The sequence below is a fragment of the Bactrocera oleae genome, chromosome 5, assembly GCF_042242935.1.
Source record: "Bactrocera oleae isolate idBacOlea1 chromosome 5, idBacOlea1, whole genome shotgun sequence".
Classification (NCBI taxonomy): Eukaryota; Metazoa; Arthropoda; class Insecta; order Diptera; family Tephritidae; genus Bactrocera; species Bactrocera oleae.
This window is the reverse complement of record NC_091539.1, coordinates 3,381,408-3,408,735: the sequence shown is the minus strand read 5'-3', so window position 1 is coordinate 3,408,735 and position 27,328 is coordinate 3,381,408. Positions and strand designations below refer to the sequence as shown.

Below are 27,328 nucleotides of genomic sequence, written 5' to 3'. Positions count from 1 at the left end.
GGATTGGAATTTTTTGTGTTGTCTTTTGCTCTTTTTTTGACTGTTTGCCATCTCGATTTCTGCAAAAAGTTGACGGCACGTGCATTACCTTTTCGGGTGTTCCATTGTATTTTACGGGTGCAGTTGTTTGTTTTCATCAATAAAGTGTGTGTAATAACAAACAAAGCTTGCTAAAAATTTGTGAATCAGTTAAAATAGTGAATTCAAGCATAAAGTGTAACTGTAATATAAGGTGTAAAGATGGGAAAGAATAACAAAAATAAAAATAATAAATCGGCCAGCAATAAGAATCAGTCTGCAGCCAATGTCATCGCCCACGCACACGCTGCACAGTCATCTACGAAACCACAGCAACAACAACAGGCGCCAATTAAACGACCCACGCTGACTCTGCAAAAGCACAACGAATTGAGCTCACTTATCAATGCATTGCTCGAAATAGGTTTTAAGCAGCCCGCAAACCCAAAAGAAGAATGGGAGCAATATTTAGAAATCCAAACACTGTTGCATCGTGTGCAAATACTTGAAACGCCTTTGCGCCGCCCCACCTGCAATCAAACTACAGAAGCGCGTTTGGCTAACATTGAAAATTTCTATCGTTGGGCAACTGAAAATGGTTTGCGTTTTGATGGTGTGCGTATAGCACAATTTCAAGGCTACGAATTAGGCTTAGAGGCCACACGCGATATAGCCGAAGAGGAAGTGCTATTTAGTATACCGCGCAAGCTTATACTCTCCGAGGAGAATATGGATTTAGAATATAGTCCAACGCAATTCGGTTCGATGTCGAATCTAAAACTATCGTATGTATTAATGTTGGAGGCATTGAAACCGGATAGCTTTTGGAAACCCTATATCGATTTGCTGCCGGAGAAGTATAATACTGTACTATATTTCACAACCAAAGAAATGGAGATGCTGCGTGGCTCAAATGCTTTAACTGCGGCACTTCGTCAGTGCAAAGCGATTGCGCGTCAATATGCGTTCCTCTACAACTGCACCGTGAAGGCACCGCGTGCAGATAAATTCAACTCAATTGGACAGACGTTTAAGGAGCAGTTCAACTATGATTTGTATCGGTGAGAGCAACTTTAATTTTTTATGGGTGTTAAGTGCTGTTAACGCTACACACTAAAAGGCTCGAGGGGAGTAAAATACCTAACCGAGCTTCTCAATCTGTCGCGGACCACTCTTCATATACCCCATGTGTAGAAAGTCGAAACCGTGGTTCCACTACTGAATTCTTGTGAAATCCGCCCAACTCGGGGAGTCCTACTGCCCAATAACCCTTATTTCCTTAGTAGTGAATACACTTGAGGCTTTGCTATAACTAAGATTCGCTCACTATCTGAGCGTGGCAAATTATTAAAGTTGTTTCCACACAACGCTGTTAGAAGATCTGTAACGAAAACACGTTTCCTTCTAGGCTGAAGAGGTGGCCCATGAATTATCTGCGTGGACGGCAATTATCCGTACTATTTCGGTGTTAAAATCCTTAGCCAAGCAGAATTAAACAGCGGGTTTCACAGAGTGTTGTCCACTCGCCATTACTGTTTCAATTCTATCCGTCGAAATTCCTTCAATCAACCAGAAGTTTCCATCACCTCTTACACAGATGATTATATGATATTGACGTCAAGTAATGGATTTGATTTTAAAATACAAATAATTATCTCATCGATCGTTCTCGCTTCTTCTCTGCAAATAGTCTAATACTTTCCCCCCAACAAATCCACAGCGTGAATGGCGTACTTGGTTCAAAACACCACCTATTGCAGACGAAGAGTTTGAGTTGCCTCTTGTGTAAATTTGTTCTGGTTTAAACTCCTACCTATCCAGAATTGACACCAATATACCAAATATACATATATATGTATGTATGTCCTGTGTACAATGAGTCCTCGCATAACTCTAACCACCTCTTTGCATGCCTTAAATTCCACACATCTAATACCCCTCCCTGTGGGTAATCCATTTCGAGGTTCCCTACATTTTGAAAAAAGAACACAGAAAATTCAAATTTGATTTGACACGATCTTGGTGTCGATTCTGTAAATAGATCCATTGATTGATGTGATGGGTGGGAAGTGGCGCCGTCTTGTTGAAACCAAATGTCGCCGACAACCACACCAAACCGTTGCCCATAGAGCAAAGCGATGTCGCTTGGGAAGGTCGAGCGGCTTCAGTTTTTGCACAAGATGTATTTGCTACGACTCTCCACGGTCTTCGTGTACACTCTCAGCTACGACCGCTATATTTTCTTCACTGCGTGCTCGACGCGGTCTATTCGGTCGAACAATATCCAATAATGAATGCTGGGTCTCAAGATGGGTGATGGTGTTGCGAATAGTACGCTCAGCAGGCCGATTATGTTGACCATAAGTTGAGTGAAGCGCGGCGAAACACATTCCATATAGAACGTGAATTTTAGTAATAAAGTTGAACGATTTGTAAACGTTGTTCAGGCGTAAGTCTTTCCATGATGAAATGTCAAACAATACTGAACAAAAATAACATGACAGCTTGACACTACACATGCGTGATCTGTCAAGAAAATGCTATTAAAAAAAGTACCTCTACTTGGATACATATTTATTAAGGCTAGACTTATTTTAAAAAATTTAAAAAGTGCAAATTGTAGATTAAAATTAGCAATTATAGAGTAGTAGCCAATAGATATAATGTAAGGTTATGCTATAATTTGAATTTTGAATAAAGCTGCAAATTATTGCTTTTGCCTTACCATTGCATACCAAAAAAAGAATCACACATACAATTTTTTTTTTATTAAAAGTATACTTTTTATTTATTATTAATATCAGTATAATATCATCGGGGTTCAGGAAATGGTATAATCTAGTTAAATATATAATACACATTTTGTAAAACCGCTTATGTATAGATTTGAAAGTTTTTAACTAAACGTATTGTGGCGTTAAGTCGCTCTCCTTTTTAAAACTTTTATCTAAAACTACAAATATAACATATTATGCTGTTTACAATCGTACTATTTTTTATAAATAAAAATTACGATTACTGTTTTTCGGCACAAAAACGACTAAATTAGTAGTTCACAACGCCTAATTTTTACTTTTATGTATAAAATGTTATTATTTTTCGTTTGTGTTTTTAATTTACAAACGGTTTCAAGTCTGTAAACTCTAATTTTGGGTTGTGCATCAAATATTTCCTTGGCGTTTTTGTCGACAATTCGTGTTTCTAAAACTTTTATAGATTATTGTCATTAAAAACATTATTTGTTTTATACTTATGGTTTGGTTTCGCTAAATACGATTTTATAATACTATGTTATATAATTTTTAATTTTTTTTATTAATTTTTATTAAACATTTTTTTTATTAATTTTTATTAAACATTTTTTTTATTAATTTTTATTAAACATTTTTTTTTATTAATTTTTATTAAACATTTTTTTATTAATTTTTATTAAACTTTTTTTATTAAACATTTTTTAAACTTTTTTAAACATTTTTTTTTTTAATTTTAAAGTACTATGTTAAACAATTTTTTATTAATATTTTTTTATTATTTAAATTTATTTTTATTAATTTTTTTTATAAAATTTTTTTATTATTAGAAATTTTTTTTATTAAATTTTTTTTATTATTAGAAATTTTTTTTAATTAAAATTTTTTTTTATAAATTTTTTTTAAAACTTTTTTTTAAAATAATTTTTTACTATTTTTTCACGCCTTTTTAAAATTGCTTACGTCACCGTTGTGTTGTTTGAAAACCCGCTTTTGGAACTATGCTAAACCAATTTCGAACTCTTACGCACTAGTTGGGGTAAAAATTGCGCTAATCTTAATTGTAAATTTACGATTTTTTTTTAAATATATTTTTCTGCTTAAAATTTTTCTTTTTTATATTTTTTTTTAACCTTCTTTTTTTGCCTTTTTAATATGCTACCAAAGAAATTTTTATGTTCTACGCATTAAAGGTTGGTTGCTTCTTAGAGTTTATAAGTTTCTTTGTTATAAAAGTGTTTTAATTTACAAATTTTCGCCGTTCTCTCCACACTTTTTTTACATAATTGCTTTAAGTCTATTTGCTTGTATTTCTTATGTTTGGCAACATGTTTCGCATTTATTTCTCCAATTTAGAAATATTTGAAATAAGTTAAAATTTACAAATATTCAAAACTATCAAAATCTTAAAATTCCTTCACACAAATATCAAATACAACCCTGCGTTGATTTAGTAAGACTTCCGCAGCGCATCGAACAGATACTCTTGCACCTCCGGCGAGTTCGGGTCCATTGTGTTGAGTTTGTTTGTAGAACTATTGTGCACGCTCTGCAACGACAGCGCCAGCGATGTTGTGGAGCCGGTAGCGCTGCCCATACCGCCGCTGTTTCCTAAACTAGCACGCGTCGCGCCACGCATAACTCTGCTACGTCTGCCGCCGCCGCCACTGCCGCTTAGCTCCTCCACATCTATGCTGCCGCTGCCCGAGTGTCGTGGGAACAGTAATGAACTTTGCCGCTGCAGCTGGTGTACCGGTGATACCGACACCGTGGACACGCCGCCGACCAGCTCTTCCATATTGCGTAAGGAGGAGTGCCGCGACGAGTTTGTGATGGTCGGTAATTTGCTCTTCATAGCATTGTATGTCTTAGTGTAGCTGGTTTTGCGTTGACGCCGCTGCTTCCAGCGACAAATTACAAATATGACCATAAAGGTTGCGAGCGAGGTGAGCACAATCGCCGCGCTGGCCACAATGGCGGAGCGTATGCCCGCTGGCATATTGCTATAGATGCTATTTTGGCTTGCCGCTGTAGAGACCGCCGCTGCGGCGGGGCTGCGTTTGAAACCGTGGCCGGACAGCTCGAGATCGAGCAAGTCATGCGCGCGCGCCACTTCATTCTCGATGACCTCTGCGGTGTCGATGATGCTGGCGCTCTGTAGCTGCGTGGCGGTAAGCTCCTGCTGCTGTGGCGCCTCAGCGTTTATATTGGTATTTGTTTCGTTGTCCATTAAAAAGTCGTTCTCATCTAACTCGGCGGAGGTGTTCTCGAGCAGCATTTGTGGTGGTGACAGAAAAAAGGGATTGCGCTTGGTGGACGCGTCACTGCGCGTGCTGCTTGCGAGTGAGGCCAATGCCAAGGTTTTCCAAGAGGGGAAGAAACCTACTGATTTTTCGGTGCGTTGGGATTGTTGATAGTTGGGCGAACCTGTGGGATGGGAGTAAAATATATAGAAATGAAATTTGCGCTTGAGCGTCAAACTAAAGCTAAACAAATTCATAAATACAAAGCGCGCACTTACATGATTTGTGGCAAGCTGCTGAGGCTGTGGCAGCCGCTAGTTGTATACGCCTAAGCGTGCATGCTGTCGGGCTGTGACATGGTATAAAAGTAAACTTTATGCTTGCTTCCAATTTGAACTCAGCAGCTCACCACAAATCTTGTGCCGCAGAAGCGCAGCGCGCTACTCTAATGCCATTTGCGCCGTCTATCGCGCGCGCTGTATTGATAGCGCGTCGCGCCGCGGTATTGTCGTCGTCGGCGTTCTAAGCGATTACGTTCGTACACACCTTTGCCAGCAGCGGATTCGTCTTTGTAGATCTCGTCCGTCGGCTCGATGTCTATGATGGAGGTAAAGTAACTGGCGCCTTGCGAGTCTGTCTTTATATCATCCGGTTTGACGCTCTTCAAGTCCATCAGGTTAAAGTGTGGGAAATTCTCAAACGCTGTAACAATGTCCATATTGTCATGAAGGACGACCTTCTGTCCCGGAAAAAATCGCGAACGATTTTGCACAACCGTCGCCAAATGCAATTGGCTCGAGCCGCGTTTGCGGTGCTCAATCAGCTCCTCAAGCGTCATATTGCGTTGTTCCAGCACTTTGAAGAGCCGATTGCCGGAGCGCCTATCCTCAATTAACTCCAGCAAATCGGTGCGATCGTCCACACCATCAAAATCGGGTACGGAGTCTTGATAAGCAAACGTTTCACCGGCCGTAGCTGGTTTCACCTGATCGATGCGTGGCGTAATGTTTTCTCTGTCTGCTTTGTTTGTTTTCTCGCGCTGTTTACTGACCGTGATTTGAGCGCCAATAAAGTTCTCGAGGCCGTCGCTCTCGGGGTCTGTGGGCGTTGAGTGCGCATGCGTCTTCTCTGACTCTATAGAGTTTGTTTTGAAATTAGGATGTGCGCGTGATGCTGGTTTCAAGATCGCGTTGGTTGCGGTCACGCGCGTTGTAGTGTTCGACGGGCTGTAAGATGTAGTAGAGGTGAGCTTCGTTGTGGCGCTTGTAGACGCTGTTGTGCTAGGTGTGTTAGTAAAGGACGTTGTAGTTGTAGTGTCGACTTTGCTGGTGGATACCACATCACTCTCTTCCTCATCGCGCAAATACTCTTCTTCCTGCTGTTCCTCGGTATCTGTCGTATCCTCAGCACTGTCTGCTTTCTCCACAGTTTTGGCGTTCGTAACAAATTCCTGTTCCGTCTCCTGTTCCTCTTCATTGGCCACTACTGTGGGTTCCCTATACCTGTTGTTGATTATAGTTGTGGTTAACTTTTCTTCAAAATTTGTCTTATCATTTGCTGTAGACTCCGCACTAGAGGACTCCGAAGCCATGGCATTCTTTAGCATAAACGTTGGCTTTAGCGTTGAGCGTAGCATTAAATTTTTCTTGTAAATTGGTAGGCGCGTGGTAGTTGTAGTTATCGTCGTCGTGCTTGTGGCGGTTGTTGAGCTCACGGGCAAGCTCACACGTCTTGTTGTGCCGCCTGAAGCAGCGTGACCGTACTGCAATGTTGCTGTGCGCGTTGAACTACCGAAATATTTGTGACGCTGTAGTGTCGCTAGCTTTAATCTGGCGCGTTGCTGCGCGTCAGCGCTCTCAACCGATTCGTCTGGTGTTGCACGCAGCTCTGCGTCCAAATCATCATCGCCTGCATGCGTTTGCTGTGTTGTACCGACAGGCGCATCGTTTATACTAGCGAGGTAGGGCTGCCAACGCATCGGCTTAACCGGCTTGTTCTCCACCACTTTATTCGGCGCGTTTGATGGCGCTGCTGCTGTGCTTTGTAGCACTTCCAGTGCATTCTGTTTGCCCTTCAATAAATCGTCTAGCGAAAGATTCTTCTGTTGCAGTATTTCGCTTAAACTCAAGCCGCCAGCATTTTTGAGTATATGCTTTAGATCTACCGTTTTTTTGACGTTTGAGGCGAACGCGCTGTCGCCCGTTGACACTTCAGCCTCCTTTTTAGCCTGTGAATAAGGGCGTCGATACGATTTATCGCGTGTGTTCGCAATTGGCACATTCTCCTGCCGCTGCTTGTCACGCAGCTCATACAATTGCTGTTCTTTCTCTAACGCGGCATGTGGTTCGCGTATAGCTGGTTGCTTACGCTTGCGACTGTTAGCGCGCGTGTCTTCACGTGTTTGGGTAGCAGTATTGTCCGCTGAGCTATCGTTGTCAACTCTACCGCGCCAGTATTGCTGTTGCGTGCCTTCGTCGTTATTGCTCGTGGGGCGCCGAGTGCGTGCGCGACTTGTGCTGGCCGTTTGTCGACGTCGTGGTGTTGCGGGTAATATGCCAGAGTTGTCGCTGTAATAAGGATAGTTTGTGGACTCGTTTAACTGAGTTTCATCGCCGACAATCAGCGAAGCGCCTGCGCGTATAATCTGCAAATGTATAGAGAGCAAATGAAAGTTAAAATCGTTGGTAAAATATTTTGGCTTGAGTCAAAATTATATTATGATAAAAAGTATTTTTCCTCTAGAGGATATATACACCGATCCAAAGCATTGCATAACACAAAATTCTCCGTTCCCACGATAGTCGGGTCAACGTAACCGGACCCGTCCGTAACGGACCCGGATTTATTCCGGCCGCTACAACAACAACAAAATTAAAATGAGAGTAAGTGAAATGATTTTCCAGCAACCGAAGAGAAAGCTCAAAGGATCTCAGAAGCTGTGGTCGCCAGCATTCTTAAGTTTCTTGCGGGTTTTTATAAATTTTCGATTTGTTTGCCAATTTATAAAGTTAATATTATAACGCACCGAGGAATACATAAGCTTAAAGTTTAAATGCTGTAATTGCAGGGTTGCATTTGCTCATTAAAATCATTTTAATTAACATGCATTCAATACAAATATGCACTACACAATATTCTATACACAACTTTAGCGTTAGCTGAGCTTGAAATAATACCTTCTACCCTTCAATCCCCCGCTCCACTTTTGTATATGCTCTATTTGCCATTCATTGCATTTCAAAAGGCTTTTGTACTCCCCCCCTCTTCTATTATTCGATATCTATAACGCATCTTCGGTAACACTTTACAGCTTCCGTCTGCAACTCACACCCCTACTGCGCACAGCCGCACAAATCCCGCACCAATTGTGCATTGAAGTGTGAATATGAAATGCACTTAACTGCTTGTTGATTGATTGAGTCGCTACACATAGACAAAACTCGACATTCTTACACCCCCGTTTGCTGCTGACTGTTGGAGAATTGATTGCGGAAGTGCGGCAACATAACAAATTAAGCGTTTGCTTCCACACAGCAACTGAAAATTACATAAATAAAAGCGATGCTGACGCGCAAAAGCCTGAGCGCTCGCCTGCAACGCTTCCCTCTTCATTCCAACGACACTTAGACTTTTTTCTGTGAGCACAAATACTTCAGCGTTTTGCCGCATATTCCTTTCATGCTTTACACAGAATATTGGAAATACATTTCCGCAATTTCCCGCGGGTATTATCCGCTCGCAGCCGTCGACATCCTGTTCCATTTGAGCTCATTTGTTTTTCGTTTCAGGCGCTGCAGTTTTATTGCTATCTTGTTAGGCGCTGATAATCGCTCTCTACTTTCATTGTTTGCTTTGTGCCGCTTCTGCATTGACAGCTAAATCCTCAGGCCACCCCGTAGCGGTTTAAGCATACATACACTCAAACATTTCCATTCCACTTGAATGACAAGCAGCGCCATTGACCTGTGCATTTAAGCAGAAATTTGCTTATGATTATTTTACCTCCGAGCTGCTTGTGGTAACCATCGCTAGCTAAGTGTATGGGGCCTCAGCGCATAATCGCTTGTTAATGGTTGTCTGCCTGGCTAAAGTCATAACTCAAAATGTTCGATATGTTTTTGTTTTGCGCACAACAAAGTGATTTGCATGTAAAAAGTCGCTTAAATGATGCGCGGCGAAGAGCGAGAATCCTGCAGCTATTGCTGCAAAGCATATGTGTGCTTGCAGAGCTCCTGGGAAATTGCTACAAATTGGCTTGAGGTAGCGCTATTTCATTTCGAAGCATCATTAAAGTAGCCTTTATTAAAATGTTGGCATAAATAAAAGTTTTCGTCAGCGCTGTTATTATGTATTGGCACAATGATACTTTGTAGTAAATCAACTGAATTTTAATACACTCATTTTGCCGTTATAGTCTTTATGAGCTTGCGAGCGCTTCTTATAATTGTAATTTTTGAGAAAAAATGCAGAAAATGCTGGTTTCGTAATAACAAAAAAAAAAAAAAATAATAATAAAAGTTATGTTATGCTATGTTATATTATGCTATGCTATTATGTAAATAACATTATAACCCATTATATTATGTAGTTTCTTTTAAAATATATTGCGTTAATTTGAAAAAAAATATTTTTTTTATGCCACGCTATGTTATATTATGTTATGCTATGCGTGCTATGTTATTCCCTATTCAATTATGTCGCTAAACTTGCAGAGTAGCGTTAAAAATGTGTAATTAACCCTAAAACTGGCAAAAATAATTAACTTATTTGCTTATGCTATGCTAAGTTATGTTATGTAGCGTAGTGCTATGTTGAGCTGTTACGTTAAGCTTGTCGAAGTACGCTAAATATTCGAAAATAACCCATGAAAAGCGAAAAAAATTAAGGTAAATGCATGTTATGCTATGTTATGTTATGCGTGGTAGTGTCATGTCCATTTTTTTTTTTTTTTACAAATATTTGTTTTTTTACATTACTTATACATTTAATTTTTTCTACTCCTATGTTATTCTATGTTATGCTGTGCTATGTTATGCGGTGTAGTCTCATGTCCATGTTTTTTAAAATAAAAATTGCGTTTGTTATGCTATTTATTAATTAGTTTTTCAATTCTTCTTTTATTCCTTTGCTATGCTGTGCTATGCTATGTTAATATTTTTAATTATATTTATAATTAGTAATAAGCTTTTCCGTTAAATCAAATAATCTACAATTAACAATTCTCCATTATTGATAGTCATAAACATTTTTTGCAAATTAAATTATTTATGGTTTATTGCGCAATACTATTGCTTGTCGAACTTGTTTCTGCAATTTTACTATTTTTTACTTTCTTTTTTTTTGTATTTTTTTAATATTTTCATCAGATTTTATTTACACATGCAACGGAAAAATGTTATGTGCCGCCAAATGCACTCAATTCGCATTTCCTCTCAATCACGCCAATCAATCAATCAATCATCGCAATTGCAACGCTGCGTTGATAGTTGGGGTTAACGCGCTTGCCGCATGTATGAACTAGAAACGGCATTTACAGTAAGCGTTTGCAACAACAAAGCGAAAAGAAAGCAATGCGAAAAGCGGCGAAATAAAATTTAAAAAAGAATTAAGCAAACTTTGTGGTTTTTTGCGCCGCGCTGCCTGCCTGCAGTTTGCTTTCACATTCGGGAAAATTGAATTTCGCTTGGCATTGCATACAAATATTGTTGCAGCAACAAATCAAATATTGGTTGTTTACGCCGACTCGTGACTTCACTATTTGCTTGAGTGTGTGTGCATGTGCGCGCCTCGTTGACATTTTGAGTGTCGATGACATTTACGACACGCAGCGTTGTTGCTGCAATTTTTGAAATCTCTTTTTATTTTTCCCGCAGCGTTAAGCAAGTGATTTAGTGTTGTGTTTAAAAAATCGTACACTTTTTATTGCAATTTCATTTCACATATAAAAGTCAATGTTTGGTGTTCTGTTTGCTTTGTAAAATTTTAAACGTGTATTTATAACCTGATTGATGGCGCAGTGCTTGTGCGTCGTTTGTTGTGGCATATTTTCAGAGCATAAAGTATGCATTAGGTTTTTATGACATGCCTTTTACTGGACACAACAATTTTCATGTGCCCATAACTGTACTGTTATACTCACGTATGTGTGCGTGCATATGTGGTCAAGCATGTGTGGTTTGACGTCAGCAATCATCAATCACAGCTTGGAATTTTTGCTCTCAAAATTAATGAAGTGTATGTCAGAAAGCGTGAATTGTATAAGAAAATAGTAAAAACAAAAATTACGAAAAAAAAAATATCGAAAAAAAAATTAGCAACACGAATTTTGACAAGCCATCGTTTGAACGCGTAATAATATTTAGCGCATATCTGATGTAAACACCTTGTAATGTTTTGCTGTGTCAGTATATCGATAATTATAGAAAAAGAGATTGGGACAAGCTCGTTCCATTACAGTTTTTGTTGTGGGTTTGATAGAAAACTGATGATTGTGATGTGATGACATTAAATAAAGAAGGATAATGGCTTTGTTTACTAGGAAAATTTGATACGCGATTTTATTTCGACAGCTTATGATTTGTTCTTCTTATTCATTTCGTGTATTTTTGAGTAATATTCGATATTACAATCTATTCAGTTATTTAATCAGAAGACTTTAAAGCAAGGCGAATTGAGAGATGTGATATTTCATCGGTACTTTGACTTGACAATTCAGGGCGAATTCAGATTTTTTATTATTCTTTGGCAATCGACGAAACAATCCGAAACGAACTCAAATACTTTGGCATTTCTCTCGCACATTGACCAGACTAATTAAGTGGAATTCAGGTTTTTGATATTTGAATCGCACTTTTGCTTGACTATCTAGAGCGTTTTCAGATTTTTGGCATGTCACCCAGTTTTTGAAATGAAAATCTAGCGCTAATTCAGATTTTTGACATTTCACTCGTGATTTCGGGCGAATTTTAATTTTTGACATTCCAACCGCACTTTGACAACAGAATTCGGAGCAAATTCAGGTTTTTGACATTTCTTCGGCACTAGACAATCTAGGGCGAATTTAGATTTTAGATATTTCTTTGCGTTTTGATGTAGCATTCTAAGGTGAATTAAAGTTTTTGACATTTCACCCTTTTATATGGAAAAGAAAAGTGTAAAAAAAATTGTTATTATATTTTATTTTTTTATTAAAATCTACTTCCATTTAATGCGCACACGTGGCAACATGTTGGAAAGAAATCCGCTGAGTGACACTTCCATTTGCTTTTACATTTAAAAAAAAAATTTAAAAGATCAAAGTATAACAAAAAAAAAAAATATAATTGAATGCGCATACTCGCGAAATAACAGAAAAAAGTTTGAAATATTTTAAATGCTGCGCCTAAAATGACACTACGGCACGAACACTGCAGCATAGCTGAATGATTTTTATCGAAATGCCAGCTGTGTGTTAAGTGTGTGACAGTGTAAGTGAGCGTAAACCAAGCTGATTGCACTGGCAGGAAGATTGAAGAGGAGCTTAGCCGCGCTGAGCGGAGTTGAGCGTAGCTGCTGCCATCGGCTGACAGTGCTGTGCAGTTGGGTGACAAAGTGCAGGCACAGTATTTTAGTAGCGGCTTACAGATAGCAGCGAGCAGATATTACATTTTTTGCATTTGGACATTTTGCTTTTGCATATCACTGCTTTTGCGTATTCAACTAAAATAATGCAGACATAAGCTTTTCTTCAATGCAACAGCAGCAGTTGAGCGAATGCTTTTCGTATGCAATAAAAGCAAGAAATTTATATAAAATTGCACGAAAAAGTATGCATATGTCGCGTAAAGTGCAAACATGAGCAGCGTCGCCGCTTAAATGCAACGCTGCAACAATTGTAGTCAGCAGAAGTTACAGCAACTGTTGTCGTGCAGTCAGCTAGCGTCGTTGAGGCGTTACAAAAATTATTTGTAGAAAAAGTATGCAAATAAAAACAAAAGCAGAAAAAAAATTGCGAAAAATACGAGTATGCGCCCCAAAGCCATCAAATCAATCACTTCTGCCACGCATACAGGTTAGAAGGAGCTGCTGCTGTAGCCTCAGGCGCCTAAAGCGACTAGGCAAGCCGTAGCTGTGGCTGCGCAACAAGCAAAAGCTAAGCCTGCATGTGTGTGCAAAGTTCGCACGACAGCGAGGCGCTTGCCACCAATTTTTCAAGGCATTTTTTTCGGTTTTTGCTTCGCTGCTGACACCTGCACTTGTTCGGCGCCGCCGCTTGGCATACAGATTGCATTTACTTATTGTTGCTTTAGTTGCGCTCTCATCCCTGTGCCCATTGCATTGTTTTGCATTTGCAAACAGACGCTTTTATGTTGTCGCTGTTGACTTTTTAACTTGTTTTGCAATTGTTATTTGCATTGTTTGTGATTCGGCGCTTTGCATTTTGCATTTTGATTGTGCGCATTTGCATTTCGAGTGCAAATGTGTATAAAATTTTTGTCTTTCTCTACATTGACAGTTCGCTAGCATGGCTGTTGTGTGACGCTTCGTCTGCGTTGCGGAAATGTGTATTTGTGTGGTCAAATATTTTGCAATTTCTGAGTTTTTGAAATACATTTTTTTTTTACTGGCAGTTTGGAACTTATAATGGAATTTGAAATATTAAGCACCTGCCTAAATTTCGTGGAAGTGCGCTTCCAGCGTCTGTCTCAGTTGCTTGACTCTCTATTTATAATAGCTGGCGAACTCTCGAACTTTCTCACTCTCTTTAACGGTTCATAGTTTGTTGTAAGAGCTTTGGCGCCTTACAGCTCGATCGCAGTCTATTTCTTTAACATATTCAAGCAATTAATAAAGCTATCGACGTCGCAAGCAAAACTATGCCTTTTGGGTTTTCCTGGCAACTGCTCTAATGGCGTGGCATATAAAACTTTTCATAGCGCTTTGTTATTACAGCTGCGTGCCAACGCTCACAATTTACGCCGAGCCTTCTACGTTGCCTATACAAGAATCTGCCTAACATCCCTATCTGCCATTAACCGCTTTTTTTGCATGCTTCAACGGCGCCATTAATTTGGGTCAGCATTTCATTATTTAAGTTATGGCTTTACAAAGATTTCCGAGACAATGCACATCTCTGACTATACACCAGTGAATGCACAGCGCTTCTACTCTTCCCACTCTACTTTTTTTCTGTTATTTCTCTCTTCTTTTGTCTACTATTTTCTTATCATGTCGTACAAGATTCAACAAACTTGCTTTCTTCTACTACACTTTTAGGCGCCTGCGATTCGTCGGCTTTCGGCTGCCTGCAACCGGCTTACCTTTTGTCGGCATCTCTTAAGCTTGTGGCCAGGCTGTGCTTTTGGCATCTTTGCATAGAAACTTTTAAGCGAAAATGGCGGTGGAGTTTTCAAAGAAAAAACACTCATCGAATGCAGCATAAAAGAAATAAAAAGAAAAAACTGCAAGAACAAAGGCGTAACTAGAAACAAAAGCTGCAAGCTCGTTGAATGGCGCTGAAAGTGCGAAGCGGCGTTTCTCATATAAGTGGCGCCGCCTAGCGTTGTAGTATGGCGTGCACCAGACAAGTTTTAAATACCCTAAGTACTTGCAAGCCGCGCTACACTTACACGCGGCCTCTCGAACTAATTCTATAGTGCAGTCTCTTCACAGCGCACCACCCTGCCATGCGCCACAATGCAATTACGCTATCGTTGCGCGCGCTTTGTTGTCTATTTAAAATGCGCCCACGCCCAGCATCAATGGCAGCCTGTGCGCCTGATTGTCTATTGGCTGCACATCAGTTTCACACACCGTTTACAGCCGCGTTGCGTCTCACGCCGCGCTGTGGCCTTCAGTTTCGCGCTCAATACGATGCAAAACTTTTTAATCCCTTCTTTCGCCTGCTTCTATGTACTTCGTCTAACTGCAGGCGCAAAGTTTTCGGCTTTTCTATATCGTGCCAGCCGTCTTTTGCGCTGTTGTTCCACTTTAATTAGCGGTGCACGCCACAAACAGCTTCTTTTCACGCTGCCTGACTTAGCCAAGTACAAATTTGCGTCGAACGTGCAAAAAGGCGCTAAAGAAGTGAAGTGCCAAATAAAATAATACGAAAAATTTGGCTCGAAAAATGTTGATTCTAATTTTTAGTCTTCATATTTTTGCGCTAACCCTCTGCTAAATTGTTGTTGCCCGCACGAAGCATGCGGCTCAGCACGCGCTTCAAGCTGGCTGTGGCGAAAAGTTTCTATACAAAATTTCGCGGTTAATTTGATTATGAGATTTTAGCCGGAAAAGTTGTTTTGAAATTTGGCACTGCCGAAAACTATTTGTTTGTTTGTTTGCGTGGAGCTTCAAAAACTTTTTCAAAAAGCGTTTGCTCAAGCGTTTAAGTGGAGTTGTTGCCTTCATAGTGGTTGAAAAGGATTTTAGACCAAATTTTCGATTGCGTTCTTCACAAAGTGAGTGGTTTTCTTTGCAAAATTCAAGCGAGAATATAAAAATTTTTCAAGAAGGCTTAGCAAAAGTTGCTCTACTATATAATAGTGCTGAGTTAGTCGCACGAGAGTACTGCTCTATCTAAAGCGGTGTTTTGGGTCAAGTAAAGACTGCAAATAGGGTATAATAAGTTTGCCACGATTTTTTTTTAACATCCAAAAGGAAACGTCGGGTACCCTATAAAATATATATATACAAGTATATAAATGAGCAGCATGACGTGCTGAGTCGACTTAGCCTATTCTGTCCGTCTGTCTGTATATACGTGAACTAGTCCCGCAGTTTTTGAGATACTCATCTAAAATTTTACATACGTTATTTTCTCCTCAAGAAGCTGCTCATTTGTCGGAACCGCCGATATTAGACCACTATAGCATATAGCTGCCATATAAACTGCACGATCGGAATCAAGTACTTGTATGAAAAACTCCTTTATTTGATGAGATATCTTTACAAAATGTGGCATGGAACTGGCCGATAAAAATCAAGTTTTTGTAAGGAATCTTTCATACTTGTGAAGTGTATTGTAGTGTCGGTGTAACCGTCGTTAACGTATTTTCTAATTTTTTTTACATTTTATTCTCTTCCACACTTAATTAAAAACTCGTTTGGTCTATTTACGGCTTATCAATTTAGTAAAATGTTTTTGTTGTTTGCCCGTTCGTTTATTTAACTTGCTGATTGATGGTTTGGAAAGTTATTGATTGTGGCCGATAAAAAGCACGAAGAGCAGTTGAGAGAAAGCGAAGCGAGAGTAAAAAATTAGCTGTCTATAAAAAGTGCGAAGATAAATTTGTAGTTTTTAGCAGCGCAGTCAATAAAAGATGGGGAAAAAACATATTTCTTAATTAGAAATTTGAATTTAATGTGAAAAAAAAATAAATAGCTGTGGCTATGACCATATAAGTGTTTAATATTTTGACTAAATTTGGATGTTAATAAAAAAGAAAAATAATAAAAGTTAAAATTATATTTTTTCATTATAATTTTCAATTTCAGATTTTAAAATTTTATTAAAGTTTGTTTTTAATAAATTTTTGCTTATCATTTTTTTTTATAAATTTTTTTTATACATTTTTGCTTATCATTTTTTTTTATAAATTTATTTTATACAGTTTTTTTTATTAATGTTTTTTTTTTTTTTTAATTCTAACAAAAGATTTTTTTGTTAAAAGTTTTTCCCATTTATTTTCTTTTTTATTTATCGTTTTTATTCATTACTTCATGTTGCAGCAAAATTAAAAATATTTTCCAAAGTATTTCTAAATTAGTTAGCACTTAGTTTTCAGTAATTATTTCACATTAAAAAAGAAAAAGAATGAAAATTAAAATTTTACTATTTCATTCAAATTTTCAATTTCAGATTTTAAAATTTTATTTACATTTTTTTTATATTTAAAAAAAAACAAAAAATTTGGTTGAAATTTATTTATAATTTTTTTGTATCATTTTTATTCATTACTTCATGTTGCAACAAAATTAAAAGTATTTTCCAAACAATTTATAAATTAGTTAGCACTCAATTTTAAATAATTTTTTCACCTTAAAAACAAAAAAGAAAAATATTAAAATTTTTTTTTTCATTACAATTTTCAACTTTAGATTTTAAAATTTTATAAATTTTTTTTATACATAATTTTGTTTTGAATTTTTTTATAATTTTTATTTATTGCTTCACGTTGCAGCAAAATTAAAAATATTTTCTAAAGATTTATAAAATAGTAGCAAAGAAGAATAAATTAGTGAGCACTCAGTTTTCAATAATTTTTTCATCTTAATTACTTTATAAAAAAAAAAAATCGCTTTGTAGCGAATTAAAAGATAAATAATATAAAAAAATAAATAATTAAGCAGAAAATAATATTTTATTACATTATTAAAATTTTCAGTACAGCTTAATTCACTTTTATGTTGTGTTATATATATATTGTTTTATTATTATATTATTAATATATTATAAGAAATCAAAACTAAAAATTTACAAAAAATAAATCGTTAAAATTTTGATTTGAATATTTTTACAACTTTTAAGTTTGTAAAAGCATGCAGAGTACATCAATTTTTGATAAAAAAAATTTTTTAAACATTTTTTTTACAAATTATACTTTTTTAGTACATCAACATTTGTTAAAAAATGTATAATTTAAAAGAAACTTTTTTCGCTCAATTCACTCAGAGTATTTGACAAATTTATTTTACTACCAATTTAAATATGGTAAAAATAACAAATATTATTTTTAAGTATTTTTAGTGCGCTTTATTTATATAAAAATCGCAAAATATTTCACCTTTACAAATTTGCAACATTGTTGTCCGACCAACACGGCGTATACGCAACCTCAATATCATTTACACATACCGCATCGAAAACTTAAATTTTTACCACACACATACACACTCCCACCGCACACTATTTTCAGCTAAATGCGAAACACTCTACTATGCCAGAAATAAAACTTTAAAATCCTAATTAAATTCGCCATGTTTCGCCTATATTGATTTCCAGTTCGGTAAATATTTTCATTTCTGTTCGTTTGCCTTTGCTGTCGAGCACCACTGACTAACGGTGACCAAGCGAGTTGAACCGCGTTGCCGACATTGATTGCACGCAAACTTGCTATGGCCACCATGTGTACTTCTCTCCCACACTCGGTTTCCAACACTCCCTCGCACTCACTGCTTTTTTCCCTCTCTCCTCGCTCTGTGCATCCAATATTTTGCGTTATTAAATTCGCATTAGATTTCGACTGAAATTCGCAATCGCTGCCCGCAACATCCGCTTTCGAAAATTTGTCACTGTTGTTGTTGTTGCTTTTATGCGGAAATGGCAAACTGTAAGCCGGCTAACGGGAAATCAGCAACAAATCACAAACAAAAAGCGCAAACATGTGAGGGAAATGTTTACAAAAACCAAAAATAAGCAATTTGCTGTGCCACGGCATGCAGGTGTATGCTTGTGTTCATAAGTGGGTGCGTGTGTGTGTCTGTGTGTGATGTAGTGTCGATGATCAACTACTCGTCGACCGCATAAGTTGGGCGTTGCGGTGGTTTGGGTGCACTAGAGTTTACGCGGGCAAGGCGCAAATTTGTTTTGTGTGCATGTGTGTTGCTTTCTAACGCAGGAAATATGTTGCTACACATCCAAACGAATATTGTATTTGTATATATGTATTTACGCTTTTTACACATTTTTTTTTAAGATTTTTAATTTTATTAATTATTTAGCTTATGCCATAAATTTTTGCTTTAATTATTAGTGGTCGCCGCTTTCACACACCGCAGCCTCCTTTAACTCAAACTTGCAACGCCATTTTGTAGCCTACAACTAGGCGCAAAGCCGTGTAAACATTTATCATTCAATTTAGTGCTTATTCCTACCGCCAACAACCGCATTTGCCGACCGCACCGCCTCATCAGATAAGCGGGTAATTATATTATGCAAATGCTTTGGCACTTTTGGCATTTTGGCCAAATTTAATTGCGCGTAAAAAGCAAACATTTAATCAATCTAACATTACAATGACTGATAGCGCGTCCAGCGCATGCCGCCAGCTAGGCTCTACGCATTATTGGCTTGTCCAAACAATGCTATTTTTATTAGCGTTATGCGTTGAGGAGAGCGTGTGTTTGATAGCTGATTGGTATATTACGCCGAGAAGCTCGTAGCTGGTGTAGGCTAACTGTCAGTTGGAGGGAGGTACTCCTGTCATAGGTGTTGTAATAAATTATCGATTTATAGTTATTAAAATATGTAAAGCAATTTAAAAATGAACTGCGTATCGAAGCTTACAGAGTGGGAGTAAACAGAACAACAACAACAGTATAAATACAATTTTTTAATATATTTCCAATTTTTTGTTGGTGTATTGATACTATTTGCTTGGTGTGATGAGCTTCACAAGCTAATCAAGCCTACAAATATACAGAGACTGCAAAAATTAGTTTCGTCTAGGTTAGGTTAGGTTAGTCTGTTAAGCTAATAAGCCACACATAGACCAGTTTTGGTTCTTTGCGATACCAGGTGGAGCTCAGTTACGAAGTCCATGAGGAGTAGTCATCGATTAGGCTGCCTGTGCTTGTATTTCAATAGACTCTATAGCCTCACTATCGATACCTCTTCCTATCTCCTATACCGTGGGGCCCCCAAATGCTTAAAGCATAGCCTTTCCAATGGGGGACAAGTGCACAAGAGATCATCCATTGTTTCGCTGGTGCCTTGCTCTTGTTATTTTCTGCAGTCATCTCGATCGGTCAGCCCCATTCTGCAGATGTGTGCCGCCACTAAAGAGTGTCCAGTGAGTATTCCGAACGTGTACTGATAATCCCTTTTATCGAGTGCCAGTAGGAGCTTTTACCTGTCTGTTCTACCGTTTGACACATGACTTTTGCAGTTTTGCACGCAGATAGATCGTTCCATCGCGTTTTGTTTTCTTCCCAAGACACTTCTAGCCGATATGCGATACGAGGTTACTGCCTGGATTGCTGCTTAGCTGTTTCAGTAGATGATGAGAAGATCTTTCTTAACCTCTGGTATAAAGCACTTCTCGCCTTATGTTTTGAAGTTCCTTTCTTTTCTGTTTGGAAGGTCTGAATACCACCTAAGCTTAGTTCCCATTACAAGTCGGAGTTTCTTTCCTTTTCTTACTTCAAGCTCTGCACACTTTCTGTCATTATAGACATAAGCTTTATATATACTTTATAAGGCCGAAGGCTCTTAAGCTCAATTAGTCTTATTATGGCTTAAATTATATTCCTTTGTCTGGTCGAAAGCTTTGTACAACTCTTAGTCCTAGTTGGTAACATTACGGTTTGCAGATCTCCCGATTCTTAAGTTTTAACCACGCTTTATTATCCAAAATTTATGTTAAAGTGTTGATTAAATTGTATCGAGCTCGCATGCGAATTTCGGTTTTTGCTAATATGGTGTACGAGAGCAGAGTATTCTTGTAGGTAGGACCTTAAAGTCGCCTAGCAGGCTATCTAGTAAACTCGGGAAGACTTGTACGCCTTTGCGAACATATTGACTAAAAAATTGTACATTTTTGGGGTTTGTCTATCGTTCGCTTGAAATAGAAAAAGCAATAAAGCGCAATCGTGCGCCACACGCACAACTCAAGTCAAAGCTGTGTTATTCTTTAATATCCAAAAGTTTCTTAACACCTCTCGGCTGATGCACAGCTGATACTCAGCGCTAATAGCATATATATGCGCTTTTAATTTCATGCACTTGGGTTGCTGCTGTCACTTTCACACCTTTTTACTGTAACCCAGCACGCGCAGCTGCTAATTTAATTTAGACGTTTTGTGGAGTCAGCTGCGAACAAACTAAGCGCACGTGCACTCAGCGCGGATGCCGCTCGAAAGTTTGTGATAGAAATGCAGCAATGGCTACAGTTATTGCATATTATACCCTGAACAGGGTATATTAAGTTTACCACGAAGTTTGTAATACACCGAAAAAAACTTTGGAGACCCTATATATAATAATACTATACATGTACATATATAAATGATCAGCGTGACGAGCTGACTACATTTGTACACACGAACTAGTCTTTCAGCTTTTGAGATATCGTTGTGAAATTTTGCACACCCCTTTTTATTTTCAAGAAGCTGCTTATTTGTGGGAATCGCCGATATCGGACCACTATAGCATATAGCTGCCATACAAGTTGACTCATCAAAATTAAGTTCTTGTATGAAAAACTCTTTTGTTTGACAAGATATCTACACGAAATTTGTCGTGAATTTTTGTCCAAGCCAACGGTACAGTCTCCAAAAAAATTGTTCAGTTCGGATCACTATAGCATACAGCTGCCATACAAACTGGTCGATCATTTTGAAGAATTTTGCTTCTTATATGGAATTTTTTTTATTTGTTAAAGGTCTTATTGCCTCGGTGCAACTGAGGTTAACGTTTTTTCTTATTTTAAACTCAAAACACATACTTACATATATACAAGCATAGATATATGTGGTTATAAATTAATAATTGTGTGAGTTGGCGCGCGCTCGTGTGCCCGCCTGATCTTTCGCCGCCACACACACCTGCCTCACGCTAGTTGGCAAAAGTTTTCATGATTTATTTATGTGTAATTTACACTTGACTTGCTGCACGCATATACGCGTATGTGAGTCTACATACATATTTATAGGTACATATGCTCACTTGTTTGCTGGCATTCATGCCAAAGTACTACCAAATGCATCGCTATTCATACGCACTCGGCGTTCTATATTCATATGAGCATATCATTTCCATCTAAATAAATTTAGCAACACAACCAATAACAACAAAAACACATTCATATTCATAAACATATTCATATTCATATGCATTTCAAGTGTATTTACAGCGTATGCGCGCCTGTGTGTATGCTCAAGTGGCAATTACTGCCTGCATGCCATATAACATGTGTGTGTGTGTGTATGTGCGCTTGAGCAATTGTAATGGCATGCATGTATTTGTGATAATTAATTTTGCATTTGTTGACTCGATTTTGGATTTGCATGACTTTCGTTTATCGGTGCGGCATTGCCTCTAATTACGTTTTACGCCAATATACAGACGTAGGCATATAAATGGGTGCACAAGCGCCCACATACCCACACACCCACATTTTGATTTAATGAAATCACTTTTACCTACGCACAACACTTTCATTAACCCTCGGCTACATCACTCAGCGTACACTAACACACCAAAGCACCGCTCTGCCGCCCCCACACCACTAGCTCTGCTTTCTAGCGCCTTTCCCCTACATTACATTATGTTTTCGTTATTCAATTATTGTGGCTTTAGTATCTTTTGTGTGCATCATTTCGGTTTTTTTCTGTACTGCGCCGACATTTATTGCTTTTGTTGTTGTTTTGTGTTCGTTTATTTTCAATTAGCAGTGAAATTTGCCTGCAGCTTTTTGACATTTTGCATTTCGAAAATAATGCATGTACATATGTATATATGCATATAAATATGTCGGCCAAATAAACAATAACTGTCATAAATCAAATATGCAAATTTATGTGAAAATCCTAATTAATTAACAATTGGAAAATATTGAATTACTGGCTATTATCTGTGGCCAATAATATGCTTTGTGCAAATAATACGATTTCGAAAGCTGAATTAGAGAAAACTTATGCAGAAAAGCTAGTAAAAGAGATTGTAATAAAAGCAATTTGTCGTTGCTCTGAAATAAAGTGATTTGCTTATATGGAAAATTAGACATACAAATCAAGAAACATTATAAAATTCAATGAAGAAACATTAACAATAAATATTTAGTTTCTTTCGATAACTATATAACGATATAATCGATCATTAACTATAAAAATTTGCTTTAGAGAAACATCCCTTTCTTGTAGTCACAAATAGTCCAACAGCAGCACATAAGGGTTAAAGAACGACAGCGCCACCTACAACTCAAAACTTGCAGACGAAACAACGAATTTAAATTGCTCTGAATATTGGTTACAAAATCCCTGCAGATCCGCTGAAAAAATCAAATAAACCCGACCACTCATATTCTTCAGACAAACATTTTCGAAATCTCTGAATTTTTCCGAATTAATCATTAGCAGCGCCATCTAACTATGAAAACTGAATATCCATTATTCGAAGAAAGCAACGCATTTAATTTGCTCTGAATATTGGTGTAGATCCGCTGAGAAAATCTATTATATTTCGAAATCTCTGAAAATTTCTGAATTAGTCACTAGCAGCGCCATCTAACTATGTAAACTGACTACGCATTTAAATTTACATTCTATAAACGCTTTTGTAAGCTTTAGTATTAAGCTAGTCCAACTTGACTTTCAAAACCGTTATGAAAGCTTAAGCAGCTTTTACTGATCAACTACAGTCACTAGCTAATAACCAAAAAATAGCTAAATAGTAGCTACTCTTCGGCGTATAAGTTTTCTTTATAATGTTACTGAAAGCTCTGTAAATTTCTCAATACAAGCTCGAATCACTGTTAGATCCGCCCGATTTAGTTTTTAGTCTAATAAAGGTTTCTATCGATCAGATTTAACTGTGTGGGAAACTATTGACTTGAGTTGACAAGTTTTCTGAAGTTTGATAAAAGTTAGTCGTTTGAAAATTTGAACTATTGGTCAAAAGCTCTACAGATATCAGTTATGAACTTTTTTGGTTTCAAATTCCTGTATCAAATTTTAAGTGTTGCCACTCAAACTGTTTAACATTCAAGTTACACACACCAGCATATCCGCAATTTAACTCGAAATTAATTCACTCATGCACTTCAACGAAAACTGTTACCTTCCAGTGGCATCAAATTATCCGCTCGATTGTCATAAATCATAATATACATAGCGGCGCTGCATACGTGCTGCCACGCCAAGAAGTATGCTGCACAAATTTGCTGTCACATATATTCAAATTGTTTTCAATGAGCTACGGCATGCCTGCGGCAACAAATCATCGCTGTCTTACGGTAAACAAAGAAAAACGAATGAGCGTGAAACGAAAGCGGCGAAAGGAGGAAAGTTTACGTACTTACGTAAAGAAAAAATAAAAAATAAAAAAAATTGTTTGACAATTTTTTACTGCTTGCTGACGGTTTTTCACATTGAGCGCCTAAAAGTGTGCCGCTCAAAATTGTTTTTTTCGCCTTTTGAAGCGACTCGGCTATGAAATACTGCCGCATTATTAATATTACAAATGTATGCATTTGCTTGTAAGTATGTGGGTGCCTATCTTTCTTCTGGCTACCTCATAAATCAGACAGCAAGGAAGTAAGTGAAAAATTTTCGGAAAAAGTGTAAAACGAAATTTGTGCGAAAGTAAAAGAACTGAAAGCTGAAACTTCCACTTTCCCATTAAAATAAATGGCGCACACACGCACAAACGCCTTAAGGTATGTAATGTGTGCTTAAAGTAAATAGCATTAAAGTAGCAAGTGAAAAAGCGCAGCGCTTGTGCTGGAAAAGCAGCCGAGCAAACAGTTTGCCGGCGCATCATTGGCGCTTACATTGCCATAAATCAATGTGTCTACATACATAAGTGTAAACAATGACAAGTGTAATGAATAAGAAGCGCAAGAGCGCTTGCAAAGTAGGAGAAGTAATGGCTACAGGAAGTACAAAAGGTTTAAGGAGCGCAAATGAAAACTTTTTGCGTATCCGCTTCCGTAGCCGCTTACGACTGTCTTTTGCTATTTGGCGCTTTCTTAGCTGCTTACGCATTCTGTTTACTACTGTTACTGAAAAATTCATGCGCAATTTAATTAATTTAAGCGTACAAATTAAGCACTTGCCTTGCCTACTTTTAGGCGCGCAGCATGCCATACCTTCTGGCATAGCTAGCCACAGCACAAAACTGATTTTAATGAGCCATTTACAATATCGTTAAGCATTCTACATATTATATTCCCTTTTTACCGTTATTTATGCACTTTGTCTCACACATTCTCTTTGTATTGGCGCGCGATTTTCTTTATTTGCCATTGCTTTGTGGCTTTATCGGCCATACTTGCTTGCGGCTGACCCAGTTTTTGCAAACACAGCGGCTAACGGTAGTCGTAAAGATACCGTTATGTGAAGGCGGCAAGCAGCAAGCGGCTTGGCTTTTGTAGTTAATGGAAACAGATATTTACGAAGGATTTGCGCTTAAATGCTCATCTGTCTACGAACGCTTGCGGAGTGTGTAAGAGAAAAGATTGTAAATGAAAAAGAAATAAGCTGTGTTTTGATACACTGAATGAGAAAATAAATTACTGTCTGCTATCGTTGTACTTTAATATATTTTTTGTGGTTTATTTGTAGGTATCTACAAGGATTCGTAGCTTAAGCGTGTGACCTTAAATACACTTTTAGAGTTTAAAACATATTTTACTACTTTTAGCAAAGCAAATCACAACTTAATTATTTTAATTTTGTTCTTTCTTCTCCGCTTCCCAGCTGGGCCGTCTCCACTGTCATGACGCGTGAGAACTTAGTGCCACGCTCACGTCCCGCGCGTAGTGGCGTTGATGATGCTAGTCAAGAGAGCGAAACAATCGCAGCGCTCATACCCTTCTGGGATATGGCCAATCATCGCCAGGGACATGTCACCTCCTTCTTTAATATCGAAACACAGGAGATGGAGAGCTCTGCTCAGTCTAGTTTTAAAGCTGGCGAACAAATCTTCATACATTACGGCAATCGTTCTAATGCTGATCTCATGATACATAACGGGTAAGTAGATATACTCAATACAGATTAATTTTCGTAAAATCATTGACATCACACTAACACTCAAATGAAGGTCTCAAAGCTGTACAATGTTTTTACGAAATTAGCTTTCTATGTTTTCTTCCTTCTGAGGAAAGGCACAGAAATTTTAGTTTATATAAAGATACTGGCACTAAAGCGAGACGAAAGCGCCGAAAGTTTTGCCCTCATAAGCTTTCGAAACACAAAGCTCCGAAAGTTCAGAACTCCGAAGCTTTCGGAATTGCGCTTCGAAAGCTTCAGCAAAAACAAACATGACCTCTGTTTAAAGACATTTTATTCCAAAAAGAAGTTAAAATTTCTAAATATTCGAGCTTAGAGCAAAATAGAAAAAATATTCTGCAACACTCTTTAAATTCATAGATTCACAAAAATTGCTCTGTACTTTCAAGAAGTATTAATAACACATTATATATTGTAGATCAATGGATCTTGTATTGAAGTGCTCTCCCTGCAAGTACAAATTTGCTGTTTGAATGGAAGCTTTATAAAATTTCGCCACCGGATTCGGTGAAGAGTGTTGTTTTCTGAAAAAATTCTGTTTAGAGCGACTACTATATATACTACATATACTTATAAATCTGTTGAGAATTACAGACGAATGAAACTTTTGTACAAACTCGCTCGTTTTAGCGCATTTCTGTTGCTAGTTTTGGTTCATGCGTTGAGCCATTTTCCCACTTTTATTCATCACTTCTGTTGTACCAGCAGCGCTTTTGGTTCGGTATCAGCCCATTATTAAAAATTACAGTAAAAAAATTAACGCACAAATTTTCTTTTATCTTTGACCCACACACTTTCTAATTTTCAACTCTTTCCATGCCACCGGCACAGCTTTATCAACCCGACCAATCCGAAGGACTATGTCTGCATCAAACTCGGCCTTGGCTCAACCGATCCACTGCTCGAAAAACGCGTCCAATTGTTGCTAATGATGCAGATATCAAAGAATACCGACTTGCAAGTACTGCCACCACCCAAATACATTTCATCCGAACTGCTGGCGTTCGTGCGCGTCTTCAACATGAACGCACAACAGCTGGAACACTGGATTAACTCAGAACGTGCCATGGATCTGTTACACATCGACTGCGCGCTCGAGACGACGCTCGAATCGAAGACTTGGCAATACTTGCAGACACGTCTCATGCTATTGCTGCGCGTCTTTCCCACCACGCTGGAGGTGGATGAAGAGCAGCTGGCCGCATACAAGAAGGGCGAACTGTATCTCTGCTATGTCGAGGCGATGGTGCTGGAGTATCGCGTGCTGGAGAAACGCGTCTTAGCGGCAGCGCTCGATTATGCCAAGCAGCGCGTAAAAACTTAAGTGACATGTGAAGTGTGCAACAAAGGCGGACGAGCTGGAGTGAGACAAATAAAATTCATGCAAATTTTTGTGGCCATTTAAACGTACATAGGTATAATGCTCAGCGAATTTGTATACATTACAAATATTTATATTTTTAAATTTTGTTTTTTAATTGAAGTTTTAGTTTTAATTTAGTAATATTAAGTTATATATAATAATTTGTGTAAGTTTTCATTTCGTTGACTGATTAATTCACTTTTTTTTATAAGTTTTTTACGCTTAATTTTATTATTTCGTTT

At 37.8% G+C, this 27,328-nt stretch overlaps 2 protein-coding genes across 4 annotated transcripts in view; one reads left to right on the top strand and one right to left on the bottom strand.

The window, feature by feature from the left end:
• Window positions 1-30: 30 nt before the first annotated feature.
• Window positions 31-27,328, top strand: Setd3 (SET domain containing 3). The gene is made up of 3 exons (XM_036359478.2): window positions 31-1,079; window positions 25,409-25,684; window positions 26,555-27,328. Exons 1-3 carry the CDS (start codon window positions 241-243, stop codon window positions 27,045-27,047), a joined length of 1,608 nt encoding a protein of 535 aa, XP_036215371.2. The 5' UTR covers window positions 31-240; the 3' UTR covers window positions 27,048-27,328.
• The window catches only part of LOC106618042 (ras guanine nucleotide exchange factor R), a 119,691-nt gene continuing 96,033 nt past the window's right edge, over window positions 3,671-27,328 (bottom strand). For all 3 annotated transcript variants that reach the window (XM_036359394.2, XM_070109977.1, XM_036359392.2), the window contains 2 exons: window positions 5,558-7,655; window positions 3,671-5,195 (listed from right to left, as the gene is read on the bottom strand). In XM_036359394.2, the coding sequence (XP_036215287.2) occupies window positions 4,219-5,195; window positions 5,558-7,655 (3,075 nt within the window). In that variant the 3' untranslated portion in view covers window positions 3,671-4,218. The remainder of the gene's footprint in view (window positions 5,196-5,557; window positions 7,656-27,328) is intronic.

Coding starts and splice junctions, on each gene's coding strand:
- Setd3 (XM_036359478.2), top strand. CDS start 241: ATGGGAAAGAATAACAAAAATAAAAATAATAAATCGGCCAGCAATAAG. Junction 1,080..25,408: donor TTCAACTATGATTTGTATCG/GTGAGAGCAACT, acceptor TCCGCTTCCCAG/CTGGGCCGTCTCCACTGTCA. Junction 25,685..26,554: donor GATCTCATGATACATAACGG/GTAAGTAGATAT, acceptor CCACCGGCACAG/CTTTATCAACCCGACCAATC.